The sequence below is a fragment of the Brachyhypopomus gauderio genome, chromosome 1 (genome assembly GCF_052324685.1).
Source record: "Brachyhypopomus gauderio isolate BG-103 chromosome 1, BGAUD_0.2, whole genome shotgun sequence".
Classification (NCBI taxonomy): Eukaryota; Metazoa; Chordata; class Actinopteri; order Gymnotiformes; family Hypopomidae; genus Brachyhypopomus; species Brachyhypopomus gauderio.
Genome location: NC_135211.1, coordinates 6,623,893 through 6,645,079, shown reverse-complemented (window position 1 = coordinate 6,645,079; position 21,187 = coordinate 6,623,893). Strand labels below are relative to the sequence as shown.

At 44.4% G+C, this 21,187-nt stretch overlaps 1 protein-coding gene across 1 annotated transcript in view; it reads left to right on the top strand.

The window, feature by feature from the left end:
- The window catches only part of LOC143473537 (uncharacterized), a 59,347-nt gene extending 51,141 nt beyond the window's left edge, over window positions 1-8,206 (top strand). Inside the window, exon 12 of the mRNA XM_076970675.1 lies at window positions 7,709-8,206. Coding sequence (XP_076826790.1) covers window positions 7,709-7,731 — 23 coding nt within the window. The 3' untranslated portion in view covers window positions 7,732-8,206. The remainder of the gene's footprint in view (window positions 1-7,708) is intronic.
- Window positions 8,207-21,187: the final 12,981 nt, after the last annotated feature.

Genomic DNA, 21,187 nt, shown 5'->3' with positions numbered 1-21,187 from the left:
TCCGTTATGGTCCTTCACCGCCCGGTAATCCCTTTTAAGCTTTTTTAGCTTGGACCGACCGGCACTGCTGAACGGACCGTTGGTAGCCATGAGTGGCCATTAGTGCGGAAACCTCGCTAAAAACCTTTACATTTCTAGTGGCCCCGTCCAGTTCGCCCTACATTTTTTGATCGCTGATTATTAACAGAAAGGTTTGTACCTTGGCGTTTGACCAGGGAACAGACTTCTCTCCTTGGGTTTTAAAAATGGCTGAGGAGTCGATAGCGGAGGAGTCGCTCTCCTGTTACGCAACCTGTGACGACACTCCCTGGCCAATCAGTGTCATGCTGTTCCTCCACGTCACAGAACTGTACCGCTTTGGAACGGTTAGAACCTCGAGCGAGTAGGTACGAAAAAAGTACCTGAAGGTACCGGCAAACTGGTACCTGGTACTAATGGAAACACTCACAAACCGTCGCGAATCGAACCGTACCGCGCCAAGCAGGCCCTAGTGGAAATGCGCCAGTTTTACATATTCCATGTATGCTGTTACACCACCATGTTTGTGAATGTAGCAAAACGGTGACTGAAGCTACAGCAGCGATAAAAATAATAGCAACAGCTTAGTAGCTTTCACATGGCAAGCCTTTCGTGACACGCTCTTCCCTGTTGTCTTCTCTCACGATAATGTCGCGCTGGAAAACATTGACCTGTCTTGTCAATGTATGGAGCCAGATCCGTAAACGCGAGAAGCCGCTTTCGCCATTCCAGATGGCTCAGTCAAAACCGTCTTAATGAACCAATACATAACATCAGCGGCGAAAATGAGTGTAAAAAATACCAGGGTTCACGTGTTTTTATTTTGTCACAAAATACTTCTAATGTGCTAAAGCACAGTTTAGGCTATCAAATGACAAGAGTTTACAACTTCATCTTCATCCTTTTCAGCCCTGGCACAAATGTTATCCTCACACGTCCCTGGATTCACCAGTTACAACTACAGACACACTAGAAAAAAATCTTGTTTCTTATTTTATGTCACCGTTAACTACACAGGGTTGACGCAAACTTAATAGGCTTATCTATTTACCTATTTATCACAAGAGCTTGTGGCCAGGGGCGGACTGGCATACATTGCTACCGGGGATTTCCCCGGTGGGCCGATGGGTTAGTGGGCCGCTGGCCGCCGGTGGTCTAACTCAGCCCGTGGAGGAGCCACTGCCGCGCACTGCGGCCCCGGCTCGTAGTTTTTACCTCCCCCGCTCCAGTCAGACTAACCTGCGCGGCCGCGGACTGAGCCTGTAAACACATGAACGAGTTGGACCGGGTCGCGGACTGGGCCAGCTGATGCGGGCTGACGGTATGCAGAGGAGATCAGAAAAAAACCAACTTGTCCCAGAAACTCCGGGCCGGACTACGAAAACATACAGCAGTTTAAATTGTAGATAACATGTTATTTAAAATGTACTGCTGTCGCCTCTGCAACGTCTAAGGCACCATGTACAAATTACCTTAACATGGTTAACACGGACGCAAGTGGCGGTCTTAAAGGTTTCAGAGCAGTTTTTTTTTTTTTAAGCTATTGAAATTCTTAGATTAAAACTAACCACCACAAATAGGTACGAGGAAGAAATACCCACGTTAGAGTTGTAGGTTGTTCTTTAGGATGCACTTTGCGTAAAACAACTTGTTTGGTGGTCTTATGATGGACTATTTAAAAGCCACTATGTGGCTTTGTAATCATATTATTGCTGGAATTAATATTGTCCATATGACAATAAATGCCGTCATATACACTACGTGCCATGTATAGATTCACATACAGTATACACACACACACACACACACACATTATATATATATATATATATATATATATATATATATATATATATATATATATATATATATACACAGTATATATACACAGATATATTACACAGATATATATAGTGATATAGTGGGCCAGTTTGTCAGGAACTCCCGGGCCACTTTTTCTCCCTAGTCCGCCCCTGCTTGTGGCTAGCTCTGACAGTGTTCAACGCAAGCTGTAGCAAACGGCAGTAACTTTGTTTTATCGCAAAATATGAAATCGATTGAAACCATTAATCACCCAATTAAATCCACTGGAAAATGTAAGATCTGGTAAATGTAGTGGTAAATGTACGCTCTTCTGCCTTGTCCCCGTCTTAGATAGCACTAGGTCCTAGATAGCACTCCTCGCTCGCTTAGCAGTAAATGAATAACATGAATGAATGTTTGTATGATTGAAACAAAATTTGGCCTCTATGATGGTTCTGGGCGGAAATAGCTGGCGACTGTGTCATTGAAATTGCCGATTTCAGAAGTGCTCTGTTTGCTTATTAAGTCAATATGATTTAATATATATATATTAGTGCTGTCAATTCCAGGTGCCGCGATTAAAAGTCCTCACCAAGATTTTGCTCAGGCTTCCTGGATTGTGTTGATTCCACTAATTTTACATGGATTGCAAATTAGAAAATCTTGGAAGCTTGAGCAAAATCCTGGTGAAGACTTTTAATCGCGGCACCTGGAATTGACAGCACATATATATGTATATATAAATATATAAATATATATATATATATATATATATATATATATATATATATATATATATGTAACGCTGGGAGTGGGCGGAAGGATGAGACACGGATCCCGTCTGCAGTAGCCAACGTTACTTGCTTTATTTTGTACGTTTAACATGAACACACACACGACGTGCAAACCAAGACAAAGACGAGCACACGACATTGCGCGAACGCACATTATATAGCAGACTAACACACACCCTCGTGATCTCGAGACAAGGCACAGGTGTAACAAACGAACACGCTCACAGACAACCCACGCCCACGGAAGTACAAACATGGACCTAACGACACGCAGACAACGTAACGACACACCCACAGGGAAGGGTCCGGAGCCGTCACCGTGACAGAACCCTCCGCCAGGGGCTCGCTACTCCCGGAGCGTCCCGCGCAGCTGGAAAGCCCCGAACCAGCACCAACGGGCAGGTCCGGAGCCTCAGGGACCCTGAGCCTCCGAGAGCCGTCACCCCCGACGGCGGGAGCCGCCACGAACGGCTCTAGTACACCCTCCCTGGGAGGACAGGGGAAAACACGTTAGATATACAAAACGGTACAGTCACGAATACACATACAGGTACTTGCACAAACATGGGCACGAACGGGAAAAGGGGATTAGGCAAACATACGGGAACAAACATGAAAACAGGGACAGACGGACATGAAACAGGCGCCAAGCTACGCGCCATGAGTAGGGCGATGAGAGGAGAGAGCACGGGAGCTGCAGGCGCTGCAGCGAACGGGACCCCTCCCGCATTTGCCGTGAAGCCTCCTCCCGGTGCAGTATGGTTGGCGGACGCGCCTGGTGCAGCGCGTTGGGCTGACGCGCCTGGTGCCGCGCGCTGGGCTGACGCGCCTGGTGCCGCGCGCTGGGCTGACGCGCCTGGTGCCGCGCGCTGGGCTGACGCGCCTGGTGCCGCGCGCTGGGCTGACGCGCCTGGTGCCGCGCCTTGGTCTGACTCCTCGTCCGACTGGCCACTCGATACGCCCGCTTCGCCTCGCGACCACCCTCTGGCGTAGACAGCGGGAGCGTCCACCTCCATCTCGGTTGCCGCCTCACTGCCCTGGCTCCAGCTCATGGGCAGCTCCGGGCTGCCGCCCCGGGAGCAGTCCATCGCGCTCCCCTCGGAGCGATAAGAGGAAGCGCCTCCCTCTGAGCGGTTCCACCCCTTGACGGTTCTGGCAGAATGCTCAGATAGGGACGGACTGCCCTCCTCCTCAGTGCCGGGATCGCTGTCCGTGCCCTCGGAGACACCCGAGTACACGGACGGAGGGTCGCGCTCCTCCTCGTCCTCTCCGTAGTAGACGGTGGGAGCGGAATATAAGGAGGGTGGATAGTCCCCTTCGCCCTCACTAAGGTCGTCTGCCGAAGCAGAGCCAACGGAGGGAGGGTAGTCCAGCCCCTCCTCCTCGCCCTCCCCATAGTCCACCGTGGAGGCGGAGCAGACCGAGGGAGCCGGGTCCACTCCTCCACAGTAGTCCACAGTGGACGCTTCGCCCACCGACGGAGGGTAGCCCTCCTCCTCGTCCGAGTCCTCTGCCACGGAATCCCCCTCTCCAAACTCGTCCTCTGGGACCTTCTCCACACCACCGAGCGCAAAGGAGCTCACCCGCAGGGGTGAAAGCTCCCTGGACGAAGGGGGGTGGTACCTCACCCAAAGTCGCACCGCCTCCTGGCGGAGCTTCTCCGCCGCCTCGGGGTTGTGGTGCACCCTTGCCTGTCGTAGCAGGGACGCACAGACCGGGTCCAGCTCGAGCTGCGCCAAAGTCGGCGGGGCTTCACGGCGCGGGGGGGAGGAAGAAGAGCGGTGGTGCCGCTTGCTGGGCTTCTTCCCCTTTTTGGGCTTCGCCTTGTAGCCTGGCATTGTGTCTCGTTGTAGGCTCGTCTTTCTGTAACGCTGGGAGTGGGCGGAAGGATGAGACACGGATCCCGTCTGCAGTAGCCAACGTTACTTGCTTTATTTTGTACGTTTAACATGAACACACACACGACGTGCAAACCAAGACAAAGACGAGCACACGACATTGCGCGAACGCACATTATATAGCAGACTAACACACACCCTCGTGATCTCGAGACAAGGCACAGGTGTAACAAACGAACACGCTCACAGACAACCCACGCCCACGGAAGTACAAACATGGACCTAACGACACGCAGACAACGTAACGACACACCCACAGGGAAGGGTCCGGAGCCGTCACCGTGACAATATATATATATATATATTAGTGGTGGGCCGTTAACGGCGGTCGTTAATTTGATACTCTTATCGGGCGATATAAAAATTATCGCCGTTAATCTATTCTTAAAGTTGGGTTGGGAACTGGGTCAAAATGGGTAAGCAAACTATGATGACTTTCAACTTGATAGTTTAGCTCGGCTGTATTCCTAACCAAATTGCACAGTAGGGGTGAGAACGAATTATAAAACCTGTGAATTACAAATCGGACGTGTTTTTACATGGATGCAGCCACGAAGTCGCCAGGTTTGCTTCATGGAAAATTCATTTTTAGGAACGTAAAGCGTTACCGGAGCAGAGCTCGGAGCGGTGGTTTTCTGCATGGTCCTAGCGCTAGATTCGTCGCTATTTAAATATTTCTTTTTAACCGTTTAAACTGCAGAGGACCAAAACTGACTTTTGAAAATTATGTCCGTGAGGTTAAATGTACTAAATGTTGGCTTACATTTCAAATATCATGTTTAGCTGAATAAACATGTTATTTAATGTACAGTATGTAGGCTTACAAATTCATGTTTAACTGAATAAACCGTTGAACATGAGTAGCCTACATTTTATTGAGCATGTTTTTTTTTTCTTCAAGTATCAAAGTAGAACAGCTTCCTCAAGCAGTCATTGATGCATTTTGGAAACAGGAGATGAGCCCCTGGTCTAATGCACACTCTGTATTAAGAAATCCTATCTCAAAAACTGACTTTTAGTAATTACTTGGGTAGCACGCATATGAGCCACTTTAATATAGATTAATCTAGATTAATTTCAAAATTTCAGTGAGATTAATCTAGATTTAAAAAATTAATCTATGCCCACCCCTAATATATATATACAGTGGAGGAAATAAGTATTTGATCTCCCACTGACTTTAAAAGTTTTAATACAAAAAAATAAATGAAACGTCTCATAATTTTATGGCAGCTTTATTTGAACAGTGCCACATAGAATATCAAAAGAAAAATGGAGAAAATGACATGAAATGAGAAATAAAAAATAATTTGCATTTCATTGAGGGAAATACGTATTTGATCCCCTAGTAAAACCATGACTAATGTTGGCAAAATTGTCACCTGTATAAAAGGCCACCTGCCAACAGTCTCAGTGACACTCCCAACATCTCCACCATGGGCAAGACTAAAGAGCTGTCTAAAGATGTCAGGGACAAAATTGTTGACCTACACAAGGCTGGAATGGGCTACAAAGCCATAAGTAAGAAGCTGGATGAGAAGGTGACAACTGTTGGTGCAGTTATTCGGAAGTGGAAGAAGTACAACATTATTGTCAATGGACCCAGGCCTGGAGCTCCATGTAAGATCTCACCTCGTGGAGTCTCATTGATCATGAGAAAGGCTAAAAATCAGCCAAGAACTACACGGGAGGAGCTGAGTAATGATCTCAAGGCAGCTGGGACCACAGTCTCCAAAAAAACCATTGGTAATACACTGAGACGTAATGGTTTAAAATCCTGCAGTCCACGCAAGGTTCCTCTGCTCAAGAAGGCTCACGTCCAGGCCCGCCTCAAGTTTGCCAATGAACATATTAATAACTCCGAGAGAGACTGGGAGAAGGTGCTGTGGTCAGATGAGACCAAAATTGAGCTCTTTGGCTTCAACTCAACTCTACGTGTTTGGAGGAAGAAAAATACAGACTATGACCCTAAGAATACCATCCCCACCGTCAAGCATGGTGGTGGAAGTATTATGTTTTGGGGGTGTTTTTCTTCTAAGGGCACAGGCCAACTTCACCGCATTGACGGGAAGATGAACGGGGCCATGTATGGCAAAATCCTGGGTGACAACCTCCTTGCCTCTGCCAGGGCACTGAAAATGGGTCGTGGATGGGTCTTTCAGCACGACAATGACCCAAAACATACAGCCAAGGAAACAAAGGAGTGGCTCCATAAGAACCATATCAAGGTCATGGAATGGCCTAGCCAGTCTCCTGACCTCAATCCCATAGAAAATCTATGGAGAGAGCTGAAGCTTCGCGTTTCCAAATGCATGCCTAAAACCCTTAAAGATTTGGAGATGATTTGCATAGAGGAGTGGGCCAAAATTACTCCTGAAGTGTGTGCAAACCTTATAAAAAACTATAAGAAACGTCTGACTGCTGTGCTTGCCAACAAGGGTTTTGCCACCAAGTATTAAATGATGTTTTTACTAGGGGATCAAATACTTATTTCCCTCAATGAAATGCAAATTATTTTTTATTTCTCGTTTCATGTAATTTTCTCAGGTTTTCTTTTGATGTTCTATGTGGCACTGTTAAAATAAAGCTGGCATAAAATTGAGACGTTTCATTTATTGTTTTATATTAAAACTTTTAAAATCAGTGGGGGATCAAATACTTATTTCCTATTATAGTTAATATAATTATATATTAACTTACCGAGTAGTTAATATATATGTATATCTGCAGAGCCCTGCACATTCAATGTAGTTTGTGTGTGTAAGATGGCGGTACCATGTGCGCGAATGAAAATGGTTGATGTTACCTGTTATGGTCGCCTGATGGCGCCTATCGCCCATGTTTTAGCTATGCTAAAACGTAGCTATGCTATGCTTCCCTTATGTTCTTAGCTTTGCTGAGCAGTTATGGTTATATGCTCAGGCAAATATTGTTATTGCTCTATAAGTAATATTCATAAAATCATATTATAAAATTGTACAGTTAAAAGCTATAGAATGTTTTGTGTTAGATTATTAATTTTATTGACAGTTAATATGGTTATTGTCATATTGCCTATTTATTTTCCTGTGAATTGAAGTTATATGATTCATTTGAATTGTTACAAAATTTATTTGTTGTATGTGGTATATATGTGTGTGTACATGATTGTGCTATGTTGGGAAAAACTTGACTTTATGCCTATTTGGTGTACAGGTCAGGTTTTATTGGAGCCTTGAGACGTCAAGCAGGGTCACAGTGTGGCATCCCTTTCCCTGTGGCTTCAACTTGAATGGTCCTGATGCCTCCTGTCAGGTTTCTTGAACGTGCGGAGCCTTGAGTGATTACCAGCTCTGATAGCAGGACACCCCATCCACAGGTGCCTTTCTTGAGTTCTGATTTCTCCGGTAAGGAGTGGCGAGCCAAGTCCTGAAAAAGAGATAAAGCAATCGCATGCAGAAGAGAATACTACGGAACTGGACTGAGACACACACACATGCGCACACACACACACGTATGTTTTTATTTACTTTTTTAATTCTGCCTACCCATTCGCCTGATCCATGTGCATTATTTACTGATGTGCTGATAATCTCCAGGTTTGTAAGATTCCAAATTAAATTTTTATTTACATGGTCTGAGTCACTGAATTTGTCCTCCAAAACTTACCAGCTCTTTCACGAGCCTAGATCTGGTCCAAAGAATATACGAAACCCCACTGCCATTGTTGAACCCATTACACAAGCATACACACAAAGACGACTCACGCTGGCACAAACTCAAGACAAAGACGAGCACAAGACATTGCGCGAACGCACATTATATAGGTGATTAACATGTACCCCCGTGATCTCGAGACAAGGCACATGTGAGACTACGAACACGCTAACAAACGACCCACACCCATGGAACTACAAACATGGACATAACTGCACGCAGACGACATAACGACACGCCCACAGGGAAGGGTCCGGAGCTGTCACCGTGACAATACTTTTGTTTTTGGCTCAGTTCACTCGACAGAAAGTTTCATTTTCTCTGCTTGTTTGCCATGGTTTTAAATAACGTGTGAAAGGTTAATTGTGTGCCCTATTTATAGCCTTGATAAAAGCCTACAATCGGTCAGAATTACAGGTATTACAAGTAACAATTTATGTTCTACTCATTTTTTTCTTATACTTGAAATTTCAACACTTATTAGTTTTTATGATTGTCATTTTGCCAGTGATGCTTATGCATCATAATAATGAAAAAAATTATGTAAATCGGTGGTTCGGTTTTCGACCGAGCAGAGTTTTTCCAGTGCAGACGCAGAGGCAGAGTCAACTAAGAACTACTTAGAACTCCTTCGTAAATTTGGAGACTACGAAGGCTTTTGGCCTTCGTAAAGTTACGTCGTTCTTAAAGTTGTTCGTAACTTTCTAAGATCGTTATCGGGAAACCCACCACTGTATGATCTCAATGTAAGGGGTGGGATATATTAGTGAACATTCAATGCATTGTACTTTGTGCCTATATTGGGCACATGAGCATCAGAACTGGACCATGGAGCAATGGTGGAAGTGGCCTGTTCTGATGAATCATGTAATACCTCCCTAAACATACTATATCAGTGGTGTTGTGGTCAGAAATTGGCCAGTGGTGAAAGGTTCATTTCAAATCATGTACAGTACTTTACAAGTTATGTGTTTCTAATAAAGTGTTCAGTGTGTTCAGGTACAAGGTGATTATAATAAAGTGTTCAGTGTGTACAGGTACAAGTTGATTGCAATACAGTATCTGATGAGGCACCATTCACACTAACATTATTCTCAACCACAACTACCCCATTAGCCTATTATCCTTCAACATTTACCCCATCACCTAAATTACACATGAGCATCAACTACCCCAACAGCTAAATTACCCCTCATCGTAAACTATCCTACAACCAATAACCCCTCAACCCTAATTACCCCCACAATAAAAATACCCCAAACATTCATATAGCTCCCTCTATTGGTCAGAATTACTCCTGCATAACACCACTCCTCCCACACTAAGTTCCAAAGTTCCTCAATGGTAGGTAAACTTAACTTTAAGAAAACTGAAAATGAATCTGGTGTCCATTACTTTTCTACACATATACTGACCCTAACAGGTCAACCAAAAATGATCCATACCTAGCATACACATTTAGAACATGGAATATGCATTCTAGAAGAAAAGACTCATTAAACATTCAGTCTATCAGGAAGCTTTCAGACACATTGTGAAATGATCTGGAAGAGGCTGATCTGCGCATTATTTCCTGTTATTCAGAACTCACCACAGGTTTTGGTGATTTGGGTGGATCTGGTGCTGTGGTCACAAGAGGGCTCGGTGACTGTTCATCCTTGGCAGTGTAACGTGGTGGTACCAATGAGTACACACCGCGTGTAAAAAAAAGACGTGGACCCAAGTGCCGGCTCACGCTGACAGAGAGATAGGCAAAGCCTATCGTCAGTGTAATAGAGTGAGGCGACACACCAGAGGTGGGACCAAGTCAGTGTTTTGCAAGTCTCAAGTAAGTCCAAGTCTTTATACCTCAAGTCCCGAGTCAAGTCTCAAGCAAAGACACTCAAGTCAAGTCAAGTCTCGAGTCAAGACAGGCAATAGTCAAGTCAAGTCCCAAGTCTGAAACTTGGAATTTCAAGTCCTTTCGAGTCTTTTTTTTTTTTTTACCAATGTTGCAGGTATATTTTAAATGTAAATAACAGACATGCGTTCTTTTTTAAATCTGTATTCTCCTCAAATCTTGATAAAACATGTGCAACTGAAAACACGAAGTATAAAAAAAAATTTAAATTACACCTCTTTATTGCACAGTTCAATTTGTTAAACTTAGCTGCAAAAATATTCATACTTTAAACTACAATTTTCCAGAAATAAATATTCTGTGAAAAAGTCATAAGTAGAACTCCATGTTCAAATAAAAAGTGCTGATATTTTCACAGTACAATACAAAGAACCATAACAGCATTTTCCCTCTCTTCTCTTATCTGGTTTCTTGGAGAACATGTGTGAGTGACACAAGACAAACAAATATAAGAACTGAACAATTAACAGGAATCTGCAACTTTAGACATTTCAGTAAACTATTCTGCATTGCATTTGCTGGCCAAAAGTCTGTATGTCATTTGTGCACGATGAATGATGTCCCCATAGCTGAAAACTCGCTCCACTTTTGTCAATATATTTTTTTCTCGACGTAGATGTCTTCAAATACACAATCCATGCTGAGATAGAACTGGATATTATGATGGTGACAGAGAGAGGCTCTCTTCCCCGAGTTCAGATACAGAACCCAGGGTTGCCTACTCTCACGCATTGAGCGTGAGACACACGCATTTGACTGTCTTCACACGCTCTCACGCCACACATCCGATTTCTCACGCCGGAAAAAAATCTAGTTTATTTACCTCTGATCCACATCTATGATTCAATGAGTTACTAGTTCGCTCTGGCACCAACCACTGGCGATCGATTGATCGCGATATAATACTTAATTTGTGTCCATTTTACACCCCGCCCGGTAAAAATTTACGTTCGTCAATCCCCCATTTGATTGGTTGTGCTACAGCCCATGCACACACACACGTACAGAGTGTGGAAAAGCAGAGGACCGGTCTGCGTCAGAAGGACGGAAATGAAATTAACGGGGCGCACTTTATAAATATTAATATGCGTTTTAAAATTTAGATTTGGGGTAAAAAAAATCAAGTCTTTGCAAGTAAACAGGTTCAAGTCCAATTCAAGTCCCAAGTTATTGGTGTAAAAGTCCAAGTCAAGTCTAAGTCTCTGAATATTTTTTCAAGTCAAGTCAAAAGTCTTAATATTAATGACTCGAGTCTGACTCGAGTCCAAGTCATGTGACTCGAGTCCCCACCTCTGCGACACACAGTAGAAAAATAAACTCAAAAAACGTGGATAATTCAACGCTTAAGAAACACAACAAAGCCAAAAGAGCTCAGCAGAAAAGAGAACCAAAAACAACGCAGAAAATTCAACGCGTGCAAAACGAAACGTAACCGTAGAAAAACGGGAAAGAAAAAAATTATAAAGGCAACACAAAGGACGCGGAAAAAACTCTGAGAGTAAAATGAACCTGAATATGCCAGGGGAAGTAACTGGCAGCAGGCAAAACACGCCGCAGTAAAATAAAACCCTTCCCAAAATAAAGGTAAATTGGATAGAAAGAAAACAGTATGGGGAAAACTTGAGATTGGCTAGAAAGCAGCGCAGGAGATAGAGACTCGTATAAGTGAAAGACAAGCAAGAGAGAGAAAGGTGGCGAGACATCTTGCAATCGACTGCAACAAGCAGTGAAGGCAGGGAAAGGCTGAAAGCGTGACAGCATAACCAAAACGATTCAGCAGTGATTCGTCTCCACAAGCTTCCTTGAGAAGCCTAAAACAGCTGAGACGAATCACTGTTGATTACGCCGATTAAGTCTGGGACTGACTCGGGTGCCTCCAGTGACTGCTGGGGGAATGACATCCGAGCCAGCCCTGACAGGCAGTTGACGTAGACACCTCCAGGGGCAGTTTCTCTGGTGGAACCGCTCCTCCTGTAGTCACCAGTGGCAACTCTGCAATGCTGAAAATCTCTAGGCTTTTATCATGACGCAGGCTTATGGTCTTGATGTGTACGGAACACTCGACCATCAATCAGTTTAACGACGTAGGAGACAGGACCACTCTGTGTCAGGATGACCCCAGGAAACCAGCCCCCCACTGCTTTGCTTGGGGGGGTGGGGGGGGGGGGCAGTAAAACATAATGAGGGGGCATGTTGATAGTCATGTTTTTGAAGCCAGAAATATTTTCAAGGCTTGATTTGTGCTTAAATGATGACAGCCAAACTATTGATACTGGCTTAAAGTGATGTATTAGGTAAAGAAATAAAAATGCATTTTTAAACTTAAAACCCAATGAGTAAAAAATGTTGATTATGTAAATTGAGAAAAAAGATTACCTAATTGTATTTTCATTTCAATACGCCCCCTTAATTAAATTGCCATTATTGGTTTATTTATCTCTGATCTACATCTATGATTCAATGAGTTACTAGTTCGCTCTGCCCCCCCATTTGACCCCCCCCCCCCCCCTCCCGGCCAGTGGTGGACGAAGTACACGAGTTATGTACTTGAGTAAAAGTACAGTTACCTTGCATTGAATATTACTCAAGTAAAAGTAAAAGTATTCACCTCAATTTTTTACTTGAGTAGAAGTACAAAAGTATCTCCCTTCAAAAATACTTAAGTAAGTAAAATTAAAACCGTTTTTTCTTAGCGTCACATCAAATCCCCTAGGCCTACTCAATCAACAGGTGAACAGGAAACAGTGCCTTACATTTGCCTAGCAAACACAAAACACTCACAACTAGCCTATATTATCCTCAATGTAGTGATGTGTCAACGAGCATAACACACGGCCGAGAAGAAGATTAGAAGAGAAGAACAAAGGTGTGCTAATGTTGTTCAGAAAAGTTTCGGCTAAGGTGACAGAGGAACAAGCAGACATGGTTTATTTCAGATTAATCTAATGTGGCTCATTAGATCTGTCATGAGGCATGTGAAGAGGACGTCTGTTCGCAGAATTCACCCTCCGGTGTCTCCCTCTGGATAACTTCAGCTCAGAAGGTTCACACTAATTCACACCTCAGGATATGAGTCACTCAGCTGTAACAAGGCCTGAGGGTAACAAAGTTTTAGTCTTTTTAGTTTTTAAAATTTTCCAACTTACTTCTAAAAGTTCTTCTTTATTTTATGTGAAATTTATATATGTATTTTTTTATATAAAACTTTCTCAATGCTTAAGATTGCTTTTTGAAGTGGTAAAAAAATGAAATATGAGGTAAATAGAATAGTGTCTCGGTGCACTGAGAACCCAGCCAGAGGGACACGCCCACACACACACACACACACACACACCCCGCACCTGCCCTGCTTCAAATCACCTGAGAACTAATCAGGAGCACCTGTGCCTTGTTTATAAGCCCAGGTGCTCTCCACAAGCGCTACTGCTTACTCATACAGCTCTATGGACAGCAGCATGCTCTGCGCCAGCTACGCGCTTCATTGCTTTCAGTGTGTTTGTTCCCTTCCTCATTTTCTGTGCTAATCACCTGTGAGGCAGTGTAGCTGCAAGATCAGGTCTGTGTAATGTGTTGATGCCCTGTGAGGCAGTGTAGCTGCAAGAGCAGGTCTGTGTTACATGTCAATCGCCTGTGAGACATTGTAGCTACAGTAGCAGGTCTGTGTTACGTGTCGATCGCCTGTGAGACATTGTAGCTGCAGGAGCAGGTCTGTGTTACGTGTCAATCGCCTGTGAGACATTGTAGCTACAGTAGCAGGTCTGTGTTACGTGTTGATCGCCTGTGAGGCATTGTAGCTGCAAGAGCAGGTCTGTGTTACATGTTGATCGCCTGTGAGGCATTGTAGCTACAGTAGCAGGTCTGTGTTACGTGTTGATCGCCTGTGAGACATTGTAGCTGCAGGAGCAGGTCTGTTTTACGTGTTGATCGCCTGTGAGGCATTGTAGCTACAGTAGCAGGTCTGTGTTACGTGTTGATTGCCTGTGAGGCATTGTAGCTGCAGGAGCAGGTCTGTGTTACTTGTCGATCACCTGTGAGGCATTGTAGCTACAGTAGCAGGTCTGTGTTACGTGTTGATCGCCTGTGAGGCATTGTAGCTGCAGGAGCAGGTCTGTGTTACTTGTCAATCACCTGTGAGGCATTGTAGCTACAGTAGCAGGTCTGTGTTACATGTTGATCGCCTGTGAAATATTGTAGCTGCAGGAGCAGGTCTGTGTTATGTGTCGATCGCCTGTGAGGCATTGTAGCTGCAGGAGCAGGTCTGTGTTACGTGCAGATCGCCTGTAAGACATTGTAGCTGCAGGAGCAGGTCTGTGTTACGTGTCGATCGCCTGTGAGACATTGTAGCTGCAGGAGCAGGTCTGTGTTACGTGTCGATTGCCTGTGAGGCATTGTAGCTATAGTAGCAGGTCTGTGTTACGTGTTGATCGCCTGTGAGGCATTGTAGCTGCAGGAGCAGGTCTGTGTTACATGTTGATCGCCTGTGAGACATTGTAGCTGCAGGAGCAGGTCTGTGTTATGTGTCGATCGCCTGTGAGGCATTGTAGCTACAGTAGCAGGTCTGTGTTACGTGTCGATCGCCTGTGAGGCATTGTAGCTACAGTAGCAGGTCTGTGTTACGTGTTGATCACCTGTGAGGCATTGTAGCTACAGTAGCAGGTCTGTGTTACGTGTTGATCGCCTGTGAGACATTGTAGCTGCAGGAGCAGGTCTGTTTTACGTGTTGATCGCCTGTGAGGCATTGTAGCTACAGTAGCAGGTCTGTGTTACGTGTTGATTGCCTGTGAGGCATTGTAGCTGCAGGAGCAGGTCTGTGTTACTTGTCGATCACCTGTGAGGCATTGTAGCTACAGTAGCAGGTCTGTGTTACGTGTTGATCGCCTGTGAGGCATTGTAGCTGCAGGAGCAGGTCTGTGTTACTTGTCGATCACCTGTGAGGCATTGTAGCTACAGTAGCAGGTCTGTGTTACATGTTGATCGCCTGTGAAATATTGTAGCTGCAGGAGCAGGTCTGTGTTATGTGTCGATCGCCTGTGAGGCATTGTAGCTGCAGGAGCAGGTCTGTGTTACGTGTCGATCGCCTGTGAGACATTGTAGCTGCAGGAGCAGGTCTGTGTTACGTGTCGATTGCCTGTGAGGCATTGTAGCTACAGTAGCAGGTCTGTGTTACGTGTTGATTGCCTGTGAGGCATTGTAGCTGCAGGAGCAGGTCTGTGTTACATGTTGATCGCCTGTGAGACATTGTAGCTGCAGGAGCAGGTCTGTGTTATGTGTCGATCGCCTGTGAGGCATTGAAGCTGCAGGAGCAGGTCTGTGTTACGTGCAGATCGCCTGTAAGACATTGTAGCTGCAGGAGCAGGTCTGTGTTATGTGTCGATCACCTATGAGGCATTGTAGCTACAGTAGCAGGTCTGTGTTACGTGTTGATCGCCTGTGAGGCATTGTAGCTGCAGGAGCAGGTCTGTGTTACTTGTCGATCACCTGTGAGGCATTGTAGCTACAGTAGCAGGTCTGTGTTACATGTTGATCGCCTGTGAAATATTGTAGCTGCAGGAGCAGGTCTGTGTTATGTGTCGATCGCCTGTGAGGCATTGTAGCTGCAGGAGCAGGTCTGTGTTACGTGCAGATCGCCTGTAAGACATTGTAGCTACAGGAGCAGGTCTGTGTTACGTGTCGATCGCCTGTGAGACATTGTAGCTGCAGGAGCAGGTCTGTGTTACGTGTCGATTGCCTGTGAGGCATTGTAGCTACAGTAGCAGGTCTGTGTTACGTGTTGATTGCCTGTGAGGCATTGTAGCTGCAGGAGCAGGTCTGTGTTACATGTTGATCGCCTGTGAGACATTGTAGCTGCAGGAGCAGGTCTGTGTTATGTGTCGATCGCCTGTGAGGCATTGAAGCTGCAGGAGCAGGTCTGTGTTACGTGCAGATCGCCTGTAAGACATTGTAGCTGCAGGAGCAGGTCTGTGTTATGTGTCGATCACCTATGAGGCATTGTAGCTACAGTAGCAGGTCTGTGTTACGTGTTGATCGCCTGTGAGGCATTGTAGCTGCAGGAGCAGGTCTGTGTTACTTGTCGATCACCTGTGAGGCATTGTAGCTACAGTAGCAGGTCTGTGTTACATGTTGATCGCCTGTGAAATATTGTAGCTGCAGGAGCAGGTCTGTGTTATGTGTCGATCGCCTGTGAGGCATTGTAGCTGCAGGAGCAGGTCTGTGTTACGTGCAGATCGCCTGTAAGACATTGTAGCTGCAGGAGCAGGTCTGTGTTACGTGTCGATCGCCTGTGAGACATTGTAGCTGCAGGAGCAGGTCTGTGTTACGTGTCGATTGCCTGTGAGGCATTGTAGCTACAGTAGCAGGTCTGTGTTACGTGTTGATCGCCTGTGAGGCATTGTAGCTGCAGGAGCAGGTCTGTGTTACATGTTGATCGCCTGTGAGACATTGTAGCTGCAGGAGCAGGTCTGTGTTATGTGTCGATCGCCTGTGAGGCATTGAAGCTGCAGGAGCAGGTCTGTGTTACGTGCAGATTGCCTGTGAGGCATTGTAGCTGCAGGAGCAGGTCTGTGTTACGTGCAGATCGCCTGTGAGGCATTCTAGCTGCAGGAGCAGGTCTGTATCATGTGCTGATCGCCTGTATGTGCTAACAGAGTTTGAATATACTAAAGTTTGTTCAGAGATGGGACAATAAATAAATATTTTACAATAAAAGTTAATGAAGGCATTAGCTCATGTTGAAAGCATGATTCACTAAGTAGAGCCAACATGCTAGCTTCCTAACAGCCTCTGTGAGTTTGATAGCCATGTCATACAAATTAAAGAGATAGAATGACAGTGTTTTGTAAGTGTAGAAGTCTGATCCCTTGTGCTATATGTGAATAAAAAACTGTTCCAATTTCACCATCATCACAAACATTCAAAACATTTGGAGATTATTTCCCAGCAGCCTGGAAAAAAACATTTATTGCCACCACAGCACCAGATGGTATGTTGTGACTGGCAGCTGTGTCTGAACAGTGAGAACACATCAGCTATAAGTCTGCAGCCCACAATACGGCAGCTCAAACCAGAGTCAGAGGTGAACCCTGTGCGATGCATATTGTGTGTAATTGGTCATGAATAAACGAAATGACTAAGACAGCTGCATTCTCACACATGGCAATAGAGGTTTAATGATCATAAAATCTTCAATAAATAGAAAAGAAAATATGAAAACACTGAAACGTGGAAGGAGAATTTGAGAGTCCTGTCAGAGCAGTGAGGGTAAGCACAGTATGCACACTCACACAAATGCATTCAGGCTCTGAGTAATGGCGCTGCCATTGTTGTGGGTGTACCGAACTCCCTTCCAGAACTCCCCACAGATGCTGATGAAGAAAGGCATTCAGGACCGCATCAGATGACCATGACTATTAACGACCATAGTATTTATTTATTTATTTACTTGACCAAGTCAGGAATGTCAGAATGTGGTTGAAGGCAGACAGAGATAGAGAGCAAGTGATAGAGAGAGAGAGAGAGAGAGATTTATGCTTGTGTGGTTAGACAAAGAAAACAGGCAGAGTTTTAATTACATTAGATATTCTAACTGGATAGGAGTTTTAATTACATTAGATATTCTAACTGGATAGGAGTTTTAATGGCATTCATGCCTGGAAAGTCTCAGCTCTTGTGCAGGTTCACCACACTTTTGCTATCCTGGGTGTTGGATATGAAGGCGTGTCCACCACAAACTCATGTGTACTTGACATTTCAAGTCCATCTTCATCTCTTTTTTTTCTTTTTCTCACAATGTATTTTCAATCGGTTTATGAAGCGTCAGTCAGGGGTTAGTCAGTCAGGGGCTTCACACTCACATACGTTTATGACTCAGAAAGCCATAGGCTTCCTGTCATCGAAACATGTCCCAGAATAACGAGAGTGTAAAACAGGACAATGGGATTTTCCCATTCATCCTATTCCACCCGACCACTGGCCACCCACACACGCTCCTCAGACACATTAAGAAACAGAAGAAACAATGCATTGCAGCTGTAATATTGTGAATGTTCATACACACACACACACACACAAGGGGGGTGGGGGGGGGGGGGGCTGGGGGGGGGGGCTTTGTGGCATCCCAGGCAAGGATAGATTTGGGATTGATATATTTGTGATGTATATAATTTAGTGTGATATGGGATAGATATATATTCAGATAAATGAATATATATCTAGATCACCAAAACTATTCTGAAGGTGGACCTAGGTTTTTTTCCTGGACCCTCTCAAGGTACAGTATATATGATCTTGTCCAGTTTAATCATAGATATAATACTGTAACTTCTCAACCAAAATTAATATTTTTTGACCTACCTAACACCACCTAACACTAACAAAGTGATTATGCTTACCAAACACTACCACAATGATCACTCATTTTAGCAAATTATATGATAATTCTTACTTAATGCCAGTGCAGCAGTGCCACTGGTTACATTATGTATTAGATTATAGGCCAATAATGAAACACATTATGTTTATTTCCATTGAGATTACACTGAAGATCCTATGACCACTGGAATGCTATCATATTATTGCTTTGTCCCAATATAAACCACTTTTGCAGCTAGCCTGAAGTCACAAAATCTTTTATAGTTTCAATACAATATTTCTTTTTATAGGGAAAGGTAAAATAATGCCAAGTTTTATGAATGAGTCATTTATGTGCAGTTCACATGTACCCAAAAAGTAGAATCAGGGCAAGTGCCTGTCAAAACCTCTGCAAGAATGTTCTACCCCCGTGCACAAGCAGTCAATTAGCAGAGAAGAAGATAAAGCCATCCTGCGGTAATCAGATTCCCCTGATGTGATAAGAGTGAACAAAACGCAGTTAGAGCTGATTCTCCCTACCGCGAGCTTCATTTAGGACCACAGAGGGAACTGGAGGTAAACCTCATTCCAACAGAGCAGCATGGCAATGCGCAAGAACCCCGCCGTTACCAGCTGAAGAACCTGCTGCAGAACCTGCTGAGACACTCCCCAAGGATCCAGTTATGTGCCATTACCCACAATGCCTGTTACTGCTTCTCCTCATTTAGGCCCTGGCACTTGTGGAGTGTTATTATAGGGCAAATGTCAGCCACGGTCACGAGCCCTCAGTTTCTGTGACAACTGGCCTGGTCTCTGGAACAACTCCCGGTAAAACTATTTCATGCCAATGGTGGCGCCTATGTGACTATATTCTATGTTGTTATAGGAGTCTCTAAACTAAAGAATCTACGCACCATCTTGAATACGTTGTATTTATGTTTATAATTTATGTTGTCATAAATTGGCCATAGGAAGGTGTAGACATGTCTGCTGCAGTGCTGACAGCCTGGTCCAGACACCTCAAGCTCTCATGATCATAAACCTACTGTGAGAGGCAAGACCAGGTCTGATCAACAGAAGGAGCACGCATGTGTTTGGCTAGGACAAGGGAAAAGCTAAATGTTTAGCATAACACATGTGATTCTGCACTGATTAGTAATCTGCAGAGTCTGTAGTAAAAGAATGATGGGTATAGAGAAGCTCACCATTAGATGATACTGCCAACGTGGCCTTCTCTCCACACCACTGGATGTGAAATAAAACCAATGAACTAATTACAATGTTAAAGTGCATACGCACATAATCGCTTAGAATATTTGCATCCTTACTGAGGAATATCAATGCTGTCAATGGCAGTTATAATCACTGACATTTTGAGAAATGGGAGGCTTTAATCTTTCTTAAAATTAAAGGGAAATTAAACACAATGAATTCTTCAGCGCGCCAAATTTCTGAATGCTGTACTGGACCCACTTGACAGCTAATCAAGTCAGCGCATAACCAAAGCAAGTCATTTGCATAAACAGTCTTGATCAGAGCCACAGAATCCAAATGTTAACGCCTGCATATAAAGGATGTTCGTTCATTTATCTGTTCATTGCTGCAATTAAAGCGTGTTCATTCATTTACATGTTAATTACTGCATATAAAGCTTGTTCGTTCATTTAAAATATCACATCACTTTCAAAACATTTAACTTTTTTTAATTAGACTACCAGGTTAAAATGACTGAGAGTCTTACTGAGTGTATGCTGTAGTAAGTCTTAGTGTAACTGAATGAATGTTGTTCTGGCGTTCTCTGATCTCTCTGATCAATTCATTCAGATTCAATGATCCATAGGGTCCCCTATCCAGAGAGTTGCCTTATCTAGACAGTTCCCCTGTCCAGAGAGTTGCCTTATCTAGACAGTTCTCCTGTCCAGAGAGGTGCCATATCTAAACAGTTCTCCTGTCCAGAGAGGTGCTAAATCTAAAGAGTTCTCCTGTCCAGAGAGTTGCCCAATCTAAACAGTTCTGTCCAGAGAGTTTCCTTATCCAGACAGTTCTCCTGTCCACAGGGTTCCCATATCTAGACAGTTCTCCTGTCCACAGGGTTCCCATATCTAGACAGTTCTCCTGTCCAAAGGGTTGGCTTTAGTTCTTCATAATGCGGTGGATTTCACTGTGCCTGTTTTTCAGCAGGTTATTCACTTCAAACTGATTTCTGTAAACTTGCTTCATGACAGCACATCTCTTGTGTTTGTTTGCTTGTTACAAATTTCCAAGAATAGGTCAAACGCCACCTGATCCCACTTGAGTCCCACCGACATTTCCAGTCACTACTGATTCCCACAGATAATGTTCAGTCACTACTGCTTCACACAGATGTGTTCAGGCACTACTAATTCACACAGATAATGTTCAGCCACTACTGATTCACACAGATGTGTTCAGACACTACTGACTGACACAGATGTGTTCAGTCACTATCGGTTCACACATGCGTTCAGTCACTGCACACTGGGCAGTCATGGCCTGGTGGTTAGGGAACTGGTCTTGTGACCGGAGGGTCGTGGGTTCGATTCCCAGAACTGAGGCCATGACTGAGGTGCCCCTGAGCAAGGCCCATAACCCTCAATTGCTCACTTGTATAAACAATTAGGTAAAAATGTAAGTCGCTCTGGATAAGGGCATCTGCCAAATGCCGTAAATGTAAAATGCACAGGTGTCCATTCCCGTATGCAGATAAGTCT